At 38.7% G+C, this 15,223-nt stretch overlaps 1 protein-coding gene across 1 annotated transcript in view; it reads left to right on the top strand.

Annotated features, from left to right (window-relative positions):
* POLR1A (RNA polymerase I subunit A) overlaps positions 1–15,223 on the top strand; it is a 67,282-nt gene that overhangs the window by 40,585 nt on the left and 11,474 nt on the right. Inside the window, exons 19-27 of the mRNA XM_067470116.1 lie at positions 478–576; positions 2,147–2,299; positions 3,028–3,110; positions 5,734–5,899; positions 7,446–7,667; positions 8,817–9,031; positions 12,021–12,188; positions 12,652–12,787; positions 14,063–14,220. Coding sequence (XP_067326217.1) covers positions 478–576; positions 2,147–2,299; positions 3,028–3,110; positions 5,734–5,899; positions 7,446–7,667; positions 8,817–9,031; positions 12,021–12,188; positions 12,652–12,787; positions 14,063–14,220 — 1,400 coding nt within the window. The remainder of the gene's footprint in view (positions 1–477; positions 577–2,146; positions 2,300–3,027; positions 3,111–5,733; positions 5,900–7,445; positions 7,668–8,816; positions 9,032–12,020; positions 12,189–12,651; positions 12,788–14,062; positions 14,221–15,223) is intronic.

The following is a 15,223-nucleotide window of genomic DNA, read 5'->3' as shown; positions in this document are numbered from 1 at the left end:
TTGTTTGTATGTTGGAGACTGCCTGTACTTTAGTTTTAGAATAGCCTCTGAAGATGCCAGCCACAGATGCAGGCAAAACGTCAGAAGAGCATTGTGCTAGAACACGGCCATACAGCCCAGAAACCACACAGTACCCCAATGTTTTTTAAATGCCCGCAATTCCCAGAACTCTTTGCTAGGAAATGAATAACCTTCTCTGTCTTAACCTTCCTTCATGAATGCAAGGTCACATAACACAAAATAACATTTAATCACTGCAACTCCCTTGTCATTGTTTTTAATACTGTCTAGCTTCATAGATCAAAATTGACATCAGACCTTCCTACACTACAGTCCCGATACCTTTTATCTATTAGACAAAATCTTTACAATGTCAGAACTCCAAAATTGAAAAAAATGACTTTGGATTTTCCTCACTGCTCCAGGTAGGCATTGCATATCTTAAATGATGTCTGTATTTAATCCTCCAAAAACTAGGTGTGTATGCCTCTTGGACTTCACTGGAGTTTTCCAGAGAATAACTTGCAGTTGATGGTGCAGTCAGGAGCCAAAGGCTCTACTGTGAATACTATGCAGGTATGTTGTGGTTTTGTGCTGAAAATAATTTGAATCCAAAAGTAGTAGACCCATTGGTCTCAGTGGGACATATTATTATAGGTAATATGGGTTATTCTGAATATGAGTGGGCTGGATCCAAGCTATTTATGGGTCATACTGTAATAAAATTCTCAGGGCACAGGGAGGAAAAATAAATAAATTCAGCAATTATGTAGAATTTCCTAATGTTTTTAAATGTATAAAAGGGAGTGGAGAGTTTCTGTATATCATGCACATTTAATTATTAGGAATACTATGGCAGTTTCAATTTATTTATTTTATTTATTTAAAACTTTTAAATCCTGATCTTCTCTACCTCCGTACAAGGTCTCAGGCCGAATAATAGCTTATTGTAGCATACATGAGCAATTTCGCAGTAATGCAGTGTTGTCACAGAAATTTGCTTATAAGCTCGTAATTCCTTTTGTTAAAACGTGTTGCTAGACATCATTATACTATTCAAAATCACCATCACCAGTTCCCCTATAGTTGCATTGCTCTTTCTTCTTTGCCTTCCATTCATTTTTGAATAATGGCAACACTAAGGTGATCCTGTGACTGTCACTGGATTGTCTTAGTAAAATTTGCCATCACCCTCCTTTGAGACGTAAGAAAATGTGACTGAGCCAAGGTGACTTGGTGGATATTCTTTGCACAGTGACAGTTTAAACTCTGATCTCTCAGAGACTTTGAGTACATCTACACTGTAGAATTAATGCAGTTTGATCCCACTTTAAGGCCCAGGGCACAATACTATTGAATAATGAGGTTTTTAGCTTTATAGCATCTTTAACAATCACTTCCAAATAGTGCTACAACTTCCATGATTCCATAGTATTGAGCTATGGCAGTTAAAGTGGGGTCAAACTGCATTGATTCCACAATGTAAATGCAGACTTCATCTGCACTCAATGCCACATTGACTCTTCATTACCTCTTGGCAGCACTTAAAGAAGAAATTGGAATAATTTTTGTCCCTTGTAGTAGGGTGATCCCTGGAAATCTTTGCACACAACTGAGGATTAAATACAGCCATGTATAAATATGTGAGAGGAAGCCACAGGGAGGAGGGAGCAAGCTTGATTTCTGCTTCCCTGGAGACTAGGACGCGGAACAATGGCTTCAAACTACAAGAGAGGAGATTCCATCTGAACATGAGGAAGAACTTCCTGACTGTGAGAGCCGTTCAGCAGTGGAACTCTCTGCCCCGGAGTGTGATGGAGGCTCCTTCTTTGGAAGCTTTTAAACAGAGGCTGGATGGCCATCTGTCAGGGGTGATTTGAATGCAATATTCCTGCTTCTTGGCAGGGGGTTGGACTGGATGGCCCATGAGGTCTCTTCCAACTCTTTGATTCTATGATTCTATGATGCTTAATGAGGATTTAACAGAAATAATATGGTCAATAACCATTTCTCAATGGTTATTGTTCTGTGTGGAGAACCAAGCCACCTTCATTGTGTTAACTGAGAGGCTAGGTTAGTTTCAGCTGTGTTGCTTACCTTTCTACCAGTGGTTACGTCTTACAACTTTTCTCTCGGCTCCATAAAGATATCCTGCTTGCTGGGCCAGATTGAGTTAGAAGGTCGAAGGCCTCCCTTGATGCCATCTGGAAAATCGTTGCCGTGTTTCCAGCCTTATGATTTTTCCCCCAAATCAGGGGGGTTTGTGGCAAGCCGATTTCTCACTGGTATCAAACCTCCGGTAAGTTTGTTTACTTTAGTACTTCTGTATGGATTTACTTAATTTCAGAGAAGATGATGTTTTGTTTTAAGTCTGTTACAACAGGCTGTGCTTTTTATTTAATTTTAGTTTGTTAAGTTATAATTCGTATTTATATGTTGGGTTGTATAAATTTTGTTAATATGGATGTATTGTTGTTGTACTCGGGCATTGAATGTTTGCCTTTTATATTTGTAATCCGCCCTGAGTCCCTTTGAGGAGAGAGAGCGGAATATAAATTATTATTATTATTATTATTATTATTATTATATGATATTCAAGATGAATCGATGGATGGTATGATGGATGGATGGTATCCTTTTCTATGATTTGTACTGTATTTTATACCTCTTTGCTATGTATATGCCAATAAAGGTGGAGTGGATTGGATTGGATGGTATCCTTGAACTAACTAGCTTGACCTTGAAGGAGCTGGGGGTGGCCACGGCCAACAGGGAGCTCTGGCATGGGCTGGTTCATGAAGTGACGAAGAGTCGGAAGCGACTGAATGAATAAACAACAACATGATATTCATATATAAAAAGCAATATAAATTAATTATTTCCTCCTTGAATATGCATTTGTATAACGCCATAGAGAATATAAGGAATTGCTTTTAGGAGTATGGGATTTTTGGAGCAATCACATGTGGTTGCATGCTTAGGTGGAGCTCATATCATTTTCTCACAGAAGTTGTAATTGTGCTTTAGGAATTCTTCTTCCATTGTATGGCCGGTAGAGAGGGTCTAGTGGATACGGCTGTTAAAACCAGCAGATCAGGATACCTTCAAAGGTAAGAGCGGTTCTATTCCAGTCTTTCTGATTTTCAGACTAATGAGAGTTACTGTTTTAGCCAGTCACCTATGTGACACCTTTTCACTCAAAATAAGAGCTAATTAGTCCAAATAGAGCTCAGCCAACAGGAGTCAATCAACTGATTTATTGTTTATTAAAGAAAAGGTTACACTGTTCAACGGAGAAAAAGTTTTGAGCCTGAAAATAGTTGTTCTTTTATGATTTTGGGGTGCTGAAAACAAAAATGACATTTAAAAATGTATATTGGCTCTAGTTTTTATGATATAAGCAATCACGTGATCACGTATGGTTGAAAAAATGCATGTTGCGACTTGCACTATGGAAGATTCTAGAATACTCTAGAAAGTTTGATGACGCAGTATTAGTGCCGTGTGCAAAAGCCAGAAAGCCCTATATAAGGCCAGACTTTTGAATGGTGAGGGTCAGTCAGTTGAAGACTGAGACACTATCGTTAAACATCGTTTTACATTGTTTTTTTGACTGTAGTTATGCCTCGGACGTGTGTAAATAAAGCACTATGGAAAAAAAGATATCAAGGCAAATGGACTCCGTCAATGCTGTCAGACTACTGCTGGAGCATTGTAAGAGACAATCCTTTCCTTGAATACAAAAGAAAAGTCAAGAGAAGCAAACAGGGTATAAACTAAAGTCACGATTAAAGCGACATTTAAACTTTCAGACTTTTCAACTGCATTAGGCCTACTAATATAGTTTCTTGCTGCACAAACATAAACAATAGACTAATTAAATAAATATTTCTCATGTATAAACTATTGGCAATATAATTTGACTAAAATTTAGTAAATATTCACAGTTTATATACATGCAGTAAGATTAGACGCATTATCATAATATTAACAAATTACCTATTGTGGAGAAAATTGAAATAGCTGTTGCATAAAAACCAGAGCCAATTAACACATTTAATTATTATATTTGAATTCAGCATGTTAAATTTATTAAGAAACGGCACATTTCGTTTCCGTAACTGAGAAAAACTGAAAATTTGTAGAACAGTGTTATTCTAAAGAAAAAGCTAGTTTAATATTACATTCCAGAGTACAAAATAGAAAAGTATTTCCAAGGTATACATAAACGGCAAAAGCAGAAATACATCCCAAATACTGGCTTTAAAAATCATTCCAAAATATTTTTACAGTCATAATATTCTTGATGCAGCAAACAACAGAGTCCAATACTGAAAGTAAAGCCAAAAATCCATATAACTTAGACAAAGAATTATATCCAATACTCAATTCCCCAATACCAAACAAGAAAACATGACATGAAACAAGTCCAGAAGCTCCTATCCCAGAGCACATGAAAAAGGTGACTTTCTCTTGGAAATTCAAAGTTGCTCTCACACAGAGCAACTCAAGGGGCTAACTTAAGAAATCAAATTCATTCCCATGGAGATGCTATCAGTCTAACACCTGGAATCCCCCTGCTTATCTTACAAATGCTGGGAAAACCTGAATTGCCTTTCCTTGGTACTATCCAAAACTGGAGGCACTGAGTTAGAGGCAACAACCCAACGCCAGGAAGAGCCTCTGGCATTCTCACTAAAAGAAGATATGTCTGTGAGGTAATTTCTATCCAGAGAAGAGCTAATTTCTTCTTGAGTGGTGGGCTCCAATTCAGACTCTTAATTTAGGAGCACAAGGCCCCACCACCAAAGGATCCTCTTCTCGTTAGATCAGGCCTTAACAGTTACTGCTCCTTTTCTAATTATTTATTATTTGTTCCCAGTATTTATATTCCGCCCTTCTCACCCCGCAGGGGACTCAGGATGGATCACAATGCACATATATATGGCAAACTTTCAATGCCACAGACACATAACATATATAGATAGAGACACAGAGGCTATTTAACTTTCCAGCTTCATGGGGGTATGCTTTTTAAATTCCGGTCACTGGGGGAGCTGTCGCTTCACCATCCACTTCTGACACCAATGGAATACTTCCTCATTCTTTGCACACTGCTGGAGAGTTTTATGGCGTCGTAAATTAGTTAAATTAGCCTCCCCACAGAAGCGGTACCTAATTTTTCTACTTGACAGATGCAACTGTCTTTCGGGCTGCAAAGGTCGACAGCAAGCTAGACAAATAGCCGAAAGCTCACTCCAACCCGGGCTACCTTCAAACTCATGACCTCTCGGTCAGTAGTGATTTTAATGCAGCTGACTCCCAAGCAGCTGCGCCACAACCTGGTCACACTTTTCAAGACATTGGCTTGTGAGGTTTTTAATATTTATTTGAACAAGACTACATGTCATATATCCAATATGGTCCTTCACTTTTTTATGTCAGGAGTGGCTTGAGAAACTGCAAGTCGCTTCTGATGTGAGAAAATTGGCCATCTGCAAGGACATTGCCCAGTGGACGCCCAGATGTTTTGATGTTTTACTATCCTTATGGGAGGCTTCTCTCATGTCCCTGCATGGGGAGCTGGAGCTGACAGAAGGAGCTCATCCATGCTCTCCCTTGATTTGAACCTTTGATCTGTCGGTCTTCAGTCTTGCTGACATAAGGGTTTAACCCATTGCGCCACCAAGGGCTCTTATGGTCCTTCACTAACATGTGCTAATCTGCCCACAGGTGTATCATAAAACATTTGGAAGGTCTGATCGTCCATTATGACCTGACTGTGCGAGACAGCGATGGCAGCGTAGTTCAGTTTCTCTATGGAGAAGATGGGTTAGATATCCCCAAGACACAGTTCTTACAACCCAAGCAGTTTCCTTTCATTGCAGAAAACCACAAGGTAGGAATGTGAAGCATTATCTTCTTCTAGATATACATTTTTGAAATAATAAAATGTTTCTTAACAAAATCAAATAATAAAGTACTGGCTTGAGGCTGCCTTCAGCAGAACACATTAGAGATGGAGGCAGAAGACTTCATCCTTTGTCCACCTGCTTCTTCTGATGTATCACCTCATTTGCGGAGTTTGTTTCCAAAAAGTACAAAATCCAAAATAAATGAATACATCAAAGAATGTGTTATAGGTGGCAGCTCATTGTTGGCTAGGAGTAGGATGCATACAGATCAAAACTATCAAAATGTATTGAATGACTTCAGCACAGGGCTTGGAAAATTGCATTTTATAGCAAAATAATGCATATCCTCAGCAAGTTTTCTTTAATTTCTGTAAAATTGGTTCAGATGGATTTGGTACCTTTTAGAAACAAACTCCACATTTGAATCCACTAGCTTTTGTAATGATGCATGTACGACATATTCTTTTAGGAAGAGGGTCTGTGTAAAATACAAAAGGAATGATTGCAGAGCTAATGCGCAATTGTATTTTTGTTGATGTCTCTTGCCTTTCAAAAAGGTTCCTTCAAAGGAATGTTCAAGAGAACATCTTAATCAGTTACACACATAATTGTAAGATTGTAGGATCGATATAGCAATATTAAATGACCACTCACAAGCCGGTTTTGCTTTGAAATTGATATATTGCTTGTATCTCTGCAGCAAAGAAAGACACTACTGACTTTTTCCCACCACCACTTCCTTTTATACACCTTTCCTGCCCAACTCCCCCCTCTTCTCAGTTTCCTTATTAGAGCTTGTTGCTTCACAAGTTCCAATACAAGGTTTCCAGCACTCTCTGTTGGCTTCAAAATGTCACAGAGAGAGAATTGAGGCAGCCAGGATGATTCAGTCAGGATGTCACAGAGGGAATTTGTGATGTCTTCATGCCGTCAGAAATTGACTCCTGACAATAATAAACATTTCCTTTCTAGATCAGTGTCTCCTCTTTTACTTAGAAGTTAAAAGCTGATTTTGGTGTATATTGGCAGTTAGTCCTACTTCGTGTTTTGTTTTGAGCAGCCAATACTTTCTCCCACTTCCTAACTTGTTACCATCAATTGGTCCAGGGATTTGTGTTGATCTCCCTTCTGGCAAATAGGAGGCAACTTACTTAGAACACTTTGGTCAGAATTGGATCGAAACATCACCCATGTTCTTCCTATAATCAGTCATTTATCCTGCATTGAATCTCTACAGAACCATATCCAGAATACATGAAATGGATGTTTGGGAGCCACAGATATGACAATTGCTCTTTGTGAAGCTGATTTGGCTAAGTTAGAAAGGTCCTACAGTGGTAGTAGCGCTACAACTTCAATTGTACTAGATGTTCTAATTTTTGGCAAAGTAAACCCAGCCTTTCCCTTATAAATATGTCCTGTTCCAAGATAAGCAGAGTCCCTTGTTGGAGACTGATGCTTGTTGATCTTTCTACCGAAGAATAGAAAATTCTCAAACTTCAAATTATTGATTTTGTACGATTCTCATAGGTGATAGAGAAATCCAAGCATTTTGATGAAATTCTGTCAAGAATGGACCCTGAGCAAACAAATGGACACTTCAGATGCATCAAGAGATGGCAAGCCAAGCATCAGATGCCATTGCAAAGAGAAGGGGGCTTTCTGCAGTTCTGTCGGAAAAAGTCGGCTGGTATAAGAGCACAGATCCCTACAGGAGACCATGTATATGGCCGAGATCCTGCAACTCTACAGGTTATTCCAAAAGCAATGGAAAATTTGTACCTGAATTCACAGATGGAAAGTTTATGGGAAAATAAACTGTCCTGTAATTTTCAGGAAAATTATTTATTTCTTTGTTTATTTACTGTATTTATATACCACTTTCCTCACCCTTGAGGGGACTCAAAACACTTTCCAACATAGTCACAGCAAAAATTTAATACCAAACATACATGTGAAAAACCAAAACAAAAAATCAACAATTAATAATAATAATAATAATAATAATAATGATAATAAAGTTTATTTAATACCCCACCACCATCTCCTCAATGGGGACTCAGGGGGGCTTACATGAGGCCAAGCCCAACAGCATATTACAATAAGGTAAAACCGAAACCATGGGAGCCCCCGGTGGCGCAGTGGATTAAAGCACTGAGCTGCTGAGCTTGTTGATCGAAAAGTCGCAGGTTCGATTCCGGGGAGCGGCGTAAGCTTCCGCTGTCAGCCCTAGCTTCTGCCAACCTAGCAGTTCGAAAACATGCAAATGTGAGTAGATCAATAGGTACCGCTCCGGCGGGAAGGTAACTTTGCTCCATGCAGTCATGCCGGCCACATGACCTTGGAGGTGTCTACGGACAACGCTGGCTCTTCGGCTTAGAAATGGAGATGCACACCACACCCCAGAGTCAGACATGACTGGACTTAATGTCAGGGGACTACCTTTACCTTTACCTAAAACCAAAACACAATAACAACAAAGTAAAATACATACAACATATGAGTACAAAGACGATAAAGCAAAACCATACACAGTAAAATAAAATAACATAACATAACAATGAGTGGGCCGCATGTGCAAGATAAAAGATACTAAAAATACTAAAATCAGGATGAGCAGATTATTTGTGGGGGAGAAACTCATAAAGGAACGGGGTCATAAATATAGACCTTCATACAGGTGGGGAATATACTCTGGAGACAATAACATAACAATAACATATAACTATGAAGTAAAACTATTAAACCACATTAAATCATAAAATTAGTTGCTTACAAACTGTATGTCCAATAGTAAAAGCAGATCTTTATACATTCAGGTCTTAGAACTGTGATAGAATACTTCTGAGAGGAAAAAAAGGATCTTATTTTGCTCTTTTAAAATTCTGTTGTCAATTTCAGTTGTTGAAGATGTGGTATGAACTCAATGAGAAGAGTCGGGGGAAGTATCTGAAAAAGACAACAAAATGCCCTGATCCTTGCCTTTCCGTCTGGCGACCAGACATCCATTTTGGCTCTGTATCAGAAACATTTGAAAATAAAGTAGAGAATTTTACTGGAGAGTGGGACATCCAGAATGACCACAGCTGCGGCAGTTCTGAACTTTCTTCTCAGAGGTAATAATTTTTAGTATAGGCATTTCTTTCTTAGTTGGGGCCCAGATTGACACACTTATTGAATAGTACCTTGGGTCTCTGTTATTTGACATGAGAAAATCCTGTTGCAGAATCTCAACAGAAACCTTGGTTGATTTGGAAAAAATCAGTTGTAAAAAGAAGTGGAGAAGAAGAAAAACAGGAGTATTGAGCCACCTTTAAGACTAAAGCTTTACTTAGGCATTGGCTTACATCCATTTCCTTAGATTCATTGATAGAATACAATTACAATACTAATCCTAAATTTTCAAAGGGCTGGTTTAGCATATACATGTTGGTATCTCCAAGTTAATACAGAGATTCACAAGGCTGTTTGCCTCTCAACGCTTGAAACAATATACAAACATACCTCTGTTAACAAAGCCAGTGACAGAGAAGCTTCTTTTTCAAAGCCTTTTTATATCCAATCAGAGCTGTTTTTTTTTTCTCCTGCCCCTCTGGATTTTTTTCAGCATTGGCAGGTGTGACGATGTGTAAATTTTATTCCTTTGGTTATGTGTAGTTTGGACAATGGTTTAGGGATGGTAAGTATGGGAGGTTATGTTTTGTGGGAGTGGCTTGATGTTAGCTAAGTTGCCATAGCAACGGGGGCGGAGCCAACCGCCTCTTCAGGGGCAGCTGTGTTTTAAAAATCCAGTCTGTAGCCGGTGAGCTACAGGAAGAGACTAATTTCTCTAGTGGGAGAAATAGGGAATTAGTCAGTGGCCGGAGAGCTGCTGAAAAAGACACTGAATCCTTTGGGGGAGATTCAGGGAATGTGTCTGTAGCCAGTGTGCTATAGGGAAAAACTGAATCTCTTAGAGATTCAGGGAATCAATTGGTGACCAAAGTGGTTGCAGAGAAGGACCCGGTACAGGGGTTGTTGATTCTGAATTAAGAATCAAGGTTTGGCTGGGTTTAAGCCTGTTGTGCCAGCTGTGAAACCTTATGAAGTGTTTGCCTGAGTTTACTCATGAAACCTTTCCAATGTAACCATCAAGATTTATGCCTCTTTTGAAGAACAGTTATACATTGTTATACTCCTGTTAAAATAAACTTGTTGCTGTTTTCCTCAAGCCTTGCCTGATACAGTTTCTTCTAAGTTGAACAGCCTGCAATAATAAAGTCAGCCAGAAACAGTCCCTTTATAAAATAGTTCCTAGGCTGATATTGATCGTTGCCCGGCTTCCCTCATAGATTAGGTGGCAGTGGGTGTTTTACCACGTGCACCTTCACAATTGGTGGTATTCGGTGGCATTAAAACGGTCATCGTTACAATTGGTGGCAGCAGTTTAATAACGACACTTCTTCACAGCAGGATAGTGAATGCAGGCTAGCAAGACAGAAACGTTTTAGTGTTGTGTTGTAGCACTATATCAACAGTGTCTGTGGTTTTTCCTACCTGCATCTGACAAAACTGTCCTCTCTTGGAATTTTCTAGATCGGGGTCCTCAAACTAACTCCGGAGGGCCGAATACGGCCCTCCAAGGTCATTTACCCGGCTTCGCTCATTTATTTATTTATTTATTTATTTATTGCACTTCTACCCCGCCCTTCTCAACCCCCGAGGGGGGACTCAGGGCAGCTTACAAAAGGCACAATTTGATGCCAGCACAACAATAAGATAAAAATAAAACATATAAGCAGTAATTAAAACAATTAAAACATTCCATTATACATCATAATCCATAAAATCAGTCTAGTGCTCAATGATTTCAGCTCAGAGTCTGTCAAATCCATCAGGTCTAGTCGTTGCTTGTCCTTTGTCTATTGTCCTTTGTCCTTTGCCAGACTACCCAAAAGCCTGATCCCAGATCCATGTTTTTAATTTCCTTCTAAAGGAAAGGAGGGATGTCGATGTCCTAATTTCCGCAGGGAGTGAATTCCACAGGTGAGGAGCCACCACCGAGAAGGCCCTGCTCCTCGTCCCCACCAACCTCACTTGTGATAGAGGTGGAGCCGAGAGCAGGGCCCCCCCAGAAGATCTTAAACTCCGAGGCGGGACGTAGAAGGAGATGCGTTCGGACAGATACGCTGGGCCAGAACCGTATAGGGTTTTGTAGGTCTTTGAATTGTGTTCGGAACTGGATCGGCAGCCAGTGGAGCTGACATAGTAGAGGTGGTATGCTCCCTGTATGACGCTCCGGTGAGTAATCTGGTTGCCGCCCGCTGGACTAATTGAAGTTTCCGAACAGTCTTCAAAGGCAACCCCACGTAGAGTGCGTTACAGTAATCTATTCGGGATGTAACAAGAGCGTGGAACACTGTGGCCAGATCAGACTTCCCAAGGTACGGGCGCTCAGGGTCAACCGAAGTCTGAAATGACTTGAAAGCATACGACAACAATAACAATCTTATCCCATCAGCCAAAAGCAGGCCCACACTTCCCATTGAAATATTAATACGTTTATATTTGTTAATATTATTCTTCATTTTAATTATTGCATTATTTTTAAGTGTTTTTTGAACTACAAATAAGATATGTGCAGTGTTCATAGGAATTCATTCATGTTTTCTTCAAATTATAATCCGGCCCTCCAACAGTTTGAGGGACTGTGACTGGGCCCTCTGTTTAACAAGTTTGAGGACCCCTGTTCTAGATCCTCCAGGTAACTCTATGGTATACCTCTTCCCAAGAAAATCATAAAGTTGTGTTGGAGAACCTAGCACATTCTTAGAGAAGATACCTCTCTAGGAATCTTCTAGGTCCTTCAGAGCCAGTCTGATAACTTCCTGTTTCACTATTATCCATAGTTTCCTGTTTCCACAGTAAATTCAGATACATGTCCCCCTGCAGATATGGAGGTTGTACTCTACCTATAGGTTACATTTGGTTGAATTGGGGAGTATGATCTGCTTAGTGGATGCAAATAGGACCCCTGTCACACTCGTCCACTCATTTCATCCGAAAATGCATCTTATAAATGTATTATACTGTATAAACAACTCACTCTTTACTTGGTTTCTTCAGATTAAAGGACTTGCTGCATTTAAAGTGGCAACAATCCCTCTGTGATCCAGGAGAAGCCGTGGGTCTCCTTGCAGCCCAAAGTATTGGGGAACCCTCCACACAGATGACTCTGAACACATTTCACTTTGCTGGAAGAGGAGAAATGAATGTCACACTTGGTATCCCCAGGTAAGATCATGTCTGCTTTGTGTGTGCTTCACCTACTTCTTGAAAATGACAAAGCTTCTCTTCCTCCCCTATCTTGCTGCTCCCAGATACATCAAATTTCTTCTTAGCTATGCAAATTATTAATAATATTAATAATCTTTATTTATACCCTGCCACCATCTCCCCAGTGGGGACTCGGAGCAGCTTACATAGGGGCAAGCCTGGGCAACATATTACAGCAAAATAAAACCAAAACATAAACAACAAGCAACATCATCAAAATTACATTTAAAAAAGCATATGAATACAGTAACAAAATAACATTACAATAAACACAATCTCAGTAACAGGATAAAATATTTAAAAAAAACTCTATAATGAGATAAATAACAAATAACATTACATTTACCAGAAACTTTGTCTGATATGAGTTAAAGTGTTTGGCATCCTTTGCAGATAAATGTGCAACAATTCTTTCCAATAGGTTGAGGGAGGTCCTGATGGTGGCCAGTGGTAATATTAAAACACCAATGATGAGCGTCCCTGTACTGAATACTGTGAAAGCTCACAAGAGGGCAAAACGGCTCAAGAAACAGCTTACAAGAGTGTATTTAGGGGAGGTAAGTCACGGTTCATAGTAATCCATTTCATAGAATTGATTAATCAGAATCACTCCAATTACCATAACAGGAACTCTGAAGAGAAAAGGTATTTGTTTGCATATATATCTAGAACAGAACAAGATAGAGGCATTTTGTTGCTTGTGTACTTGCAACACAACACAGCCATATTGAGTCTCCTGTGGGAGAGGAGAAGTGTGATATAAATCTAATAACAATAATAGGAATAACCAATTACATCGGTAGGAATATCTGCTGATTCCTTTTCCCAAGGACATGTAGGTGCTAAATTGGGAACATCGATTGACTGGATTTTCCAACTCATAACTTTATTTTTACTGTATTGTTAAGGTTTCATAGGGTAAGAGAGCGAGCATTCAGGAGAGGCTTGGGAAGGCATTTTAGTTACTGTATATACTCGAGTATAAGCCTAGTTTTTCAGTCCTTTTTTCAGGTTGAAAAAGTCCCCCTCGGCTTATACTCGAGTCAAGTTTATTTACTATTTTACTCTGTTGTTGTTGTTATTATTATTATTTTCATTTATTATTATTATTATTATTATTATTATTATTATTATTATTATTACATTTATCATTTTACTCTATTATAAATTTATTATTTTACTGTATAATTGTTGATATTGCTACATTCCTTATTTTACTCTTTTTATTATTGTTGTTGTTATTACATGTATTATGTTACTCTCTTTATTATTATTGGAAGGATACGTAAGCACATTTACATTGAAGAAGGTAAATAATCATTTAATCAGAGTTGGACAGTATTATCTTAAATTACCATTTTTGTAAATACTCAAAAATATATAACTGACTGATTCCTCTATTAATGTAATTTAATTGGTATCTATTTTTATTTTCCAATTTACCAGTAGCTGCTGCATTTCCCACTCTCGGCTTATACTCGAGTCAATCTGTTTTCTCATTTTTTTGTGGTAAAATTAGATGCCTCGGATTATACAGGGTTAGTCAAAATGCATAGGCCAATAAGCCATTCAATTGAATGGCTTATTGGCCTATGCATTTTGACTAACCCTGTATTCGGGTCAGCTTATACTTGAGTATATATGGTATATCCTTGGTGTGCCTTTAAGGAGATTTAGGCAGCAGTGGTTCACATGTCAGTAGGACAGTGAATCCATTTCCAATATTGCCGAAGACATAGTTTTTAAGCATTAGGAAGGAAAAGTGTATTTTTGTGTTTGTAAGGACACCGTTTTCATTCACCTGAATTTATTTGTTCTTCTTACTGTTTCAGGTATTAGAAAAGATTGACACCAAAGAGTCTCTGCGTTTGGAGGAAATGCATAGCAAGCACCGTCTCTACACCATCAGATTTAGTTTTCTACCATATGAATGCTACCGGGAAGAGAAATATGTGAAGTCAAGTGACATTTTGCGCTTTATGGAGTCACGGTCAGTATCCACTCATGTTTATTTCTTCTCCAGACTTTGCTGTCAAGCTGCAGAAGTTTTAAAAAAACATTTTTGGTATTGCCTGTTCCTTTATAAGTTTCAGTGAAGTCTTGAATCACAAAATTATAGATGTATGACTCCTAACCACGAAACTGTAGTTTTCGTTTGCCAGCTATTGAAATATAATAGGAAATTTAATCAGAGAATAATAATAATGATAATAATAATAATAATAATAATAAACTTTATTTATATTTCACTCTATCTCCCAAAGGCGACTCAGGGCAGATTCCAGCAAACAAAAAAGGCAAACATTAAATGCCTCGGTTCAATAACAAATGTAGACAATATCCCAAAACAGCCCCACATTTGAAAGTAACATATAACATAATATGTATAGATAAAATAAAATGTAACCTATCTAAAAAAAACTTATATCTAACATAAAACCGAAATATAAATATCAAGCATCCACATTAATTTGCAACAAAGGTTCACTCAGATATGTGGGTTAGTTTTGTGATTGGTATTGTTAACTGGGCTAACATGGTCTAACGAAGCTCAAATATAATAATAGTTTCCAATCTGAGGTCTGGTAATGGTCTCTCATCATCTAATCCTCCTCCTTTTCATATGCTAATGAGCAAAAGTAAGTTTTTAGTTGTTTTTTAAAGGAAAGGAGGGCAGTTTTCAGTTCTTTCAGGAAGGAGTTCCAGAGGTGGGGGGGCGATCATGGAGAAGGCCCCCTCTCTCATTCCCACCAACCGTACTTGGGATGGGGGTGGGACCGAGAGCAGGGCCTCCACTGCTGATCTCAGTGCCCAAGTTGGTTTATAGGAGTAGATGTGATTAGCCAAATAGGCTGGACCAGAGCTGTTTAGAGCTTTAAAGGTAATGACCAGGACTTTGTATTTATCCCAGAAGTAGACCAGCAGCCAGTGGAGCTAATAGTGAGATAATGAGATGAAAACTATCCTTCTTCATTTCGAATTTACACTAGGAA

The sequence above is a fragment of the Anolis sagrei genome, chromosome 6 (genome assembly GCF_037176765.1).
Source record: "Anolis sagrei isolate rAnoSag1 chromosome 6, rAnoSag1.mat, whole genome shotgun sequence".
Lineage (NCBI taxonomy): Eukaryota > Metazoa > Chordata > Lepidosauria > Squamata > Dactyloidae > Anolis > Anolis sagrei.
The sequence above is the reverse complement of the archived record's forward strand: the minus strand, read 5'-3'. Positions and strand labels throughout refer to the sequence as shown.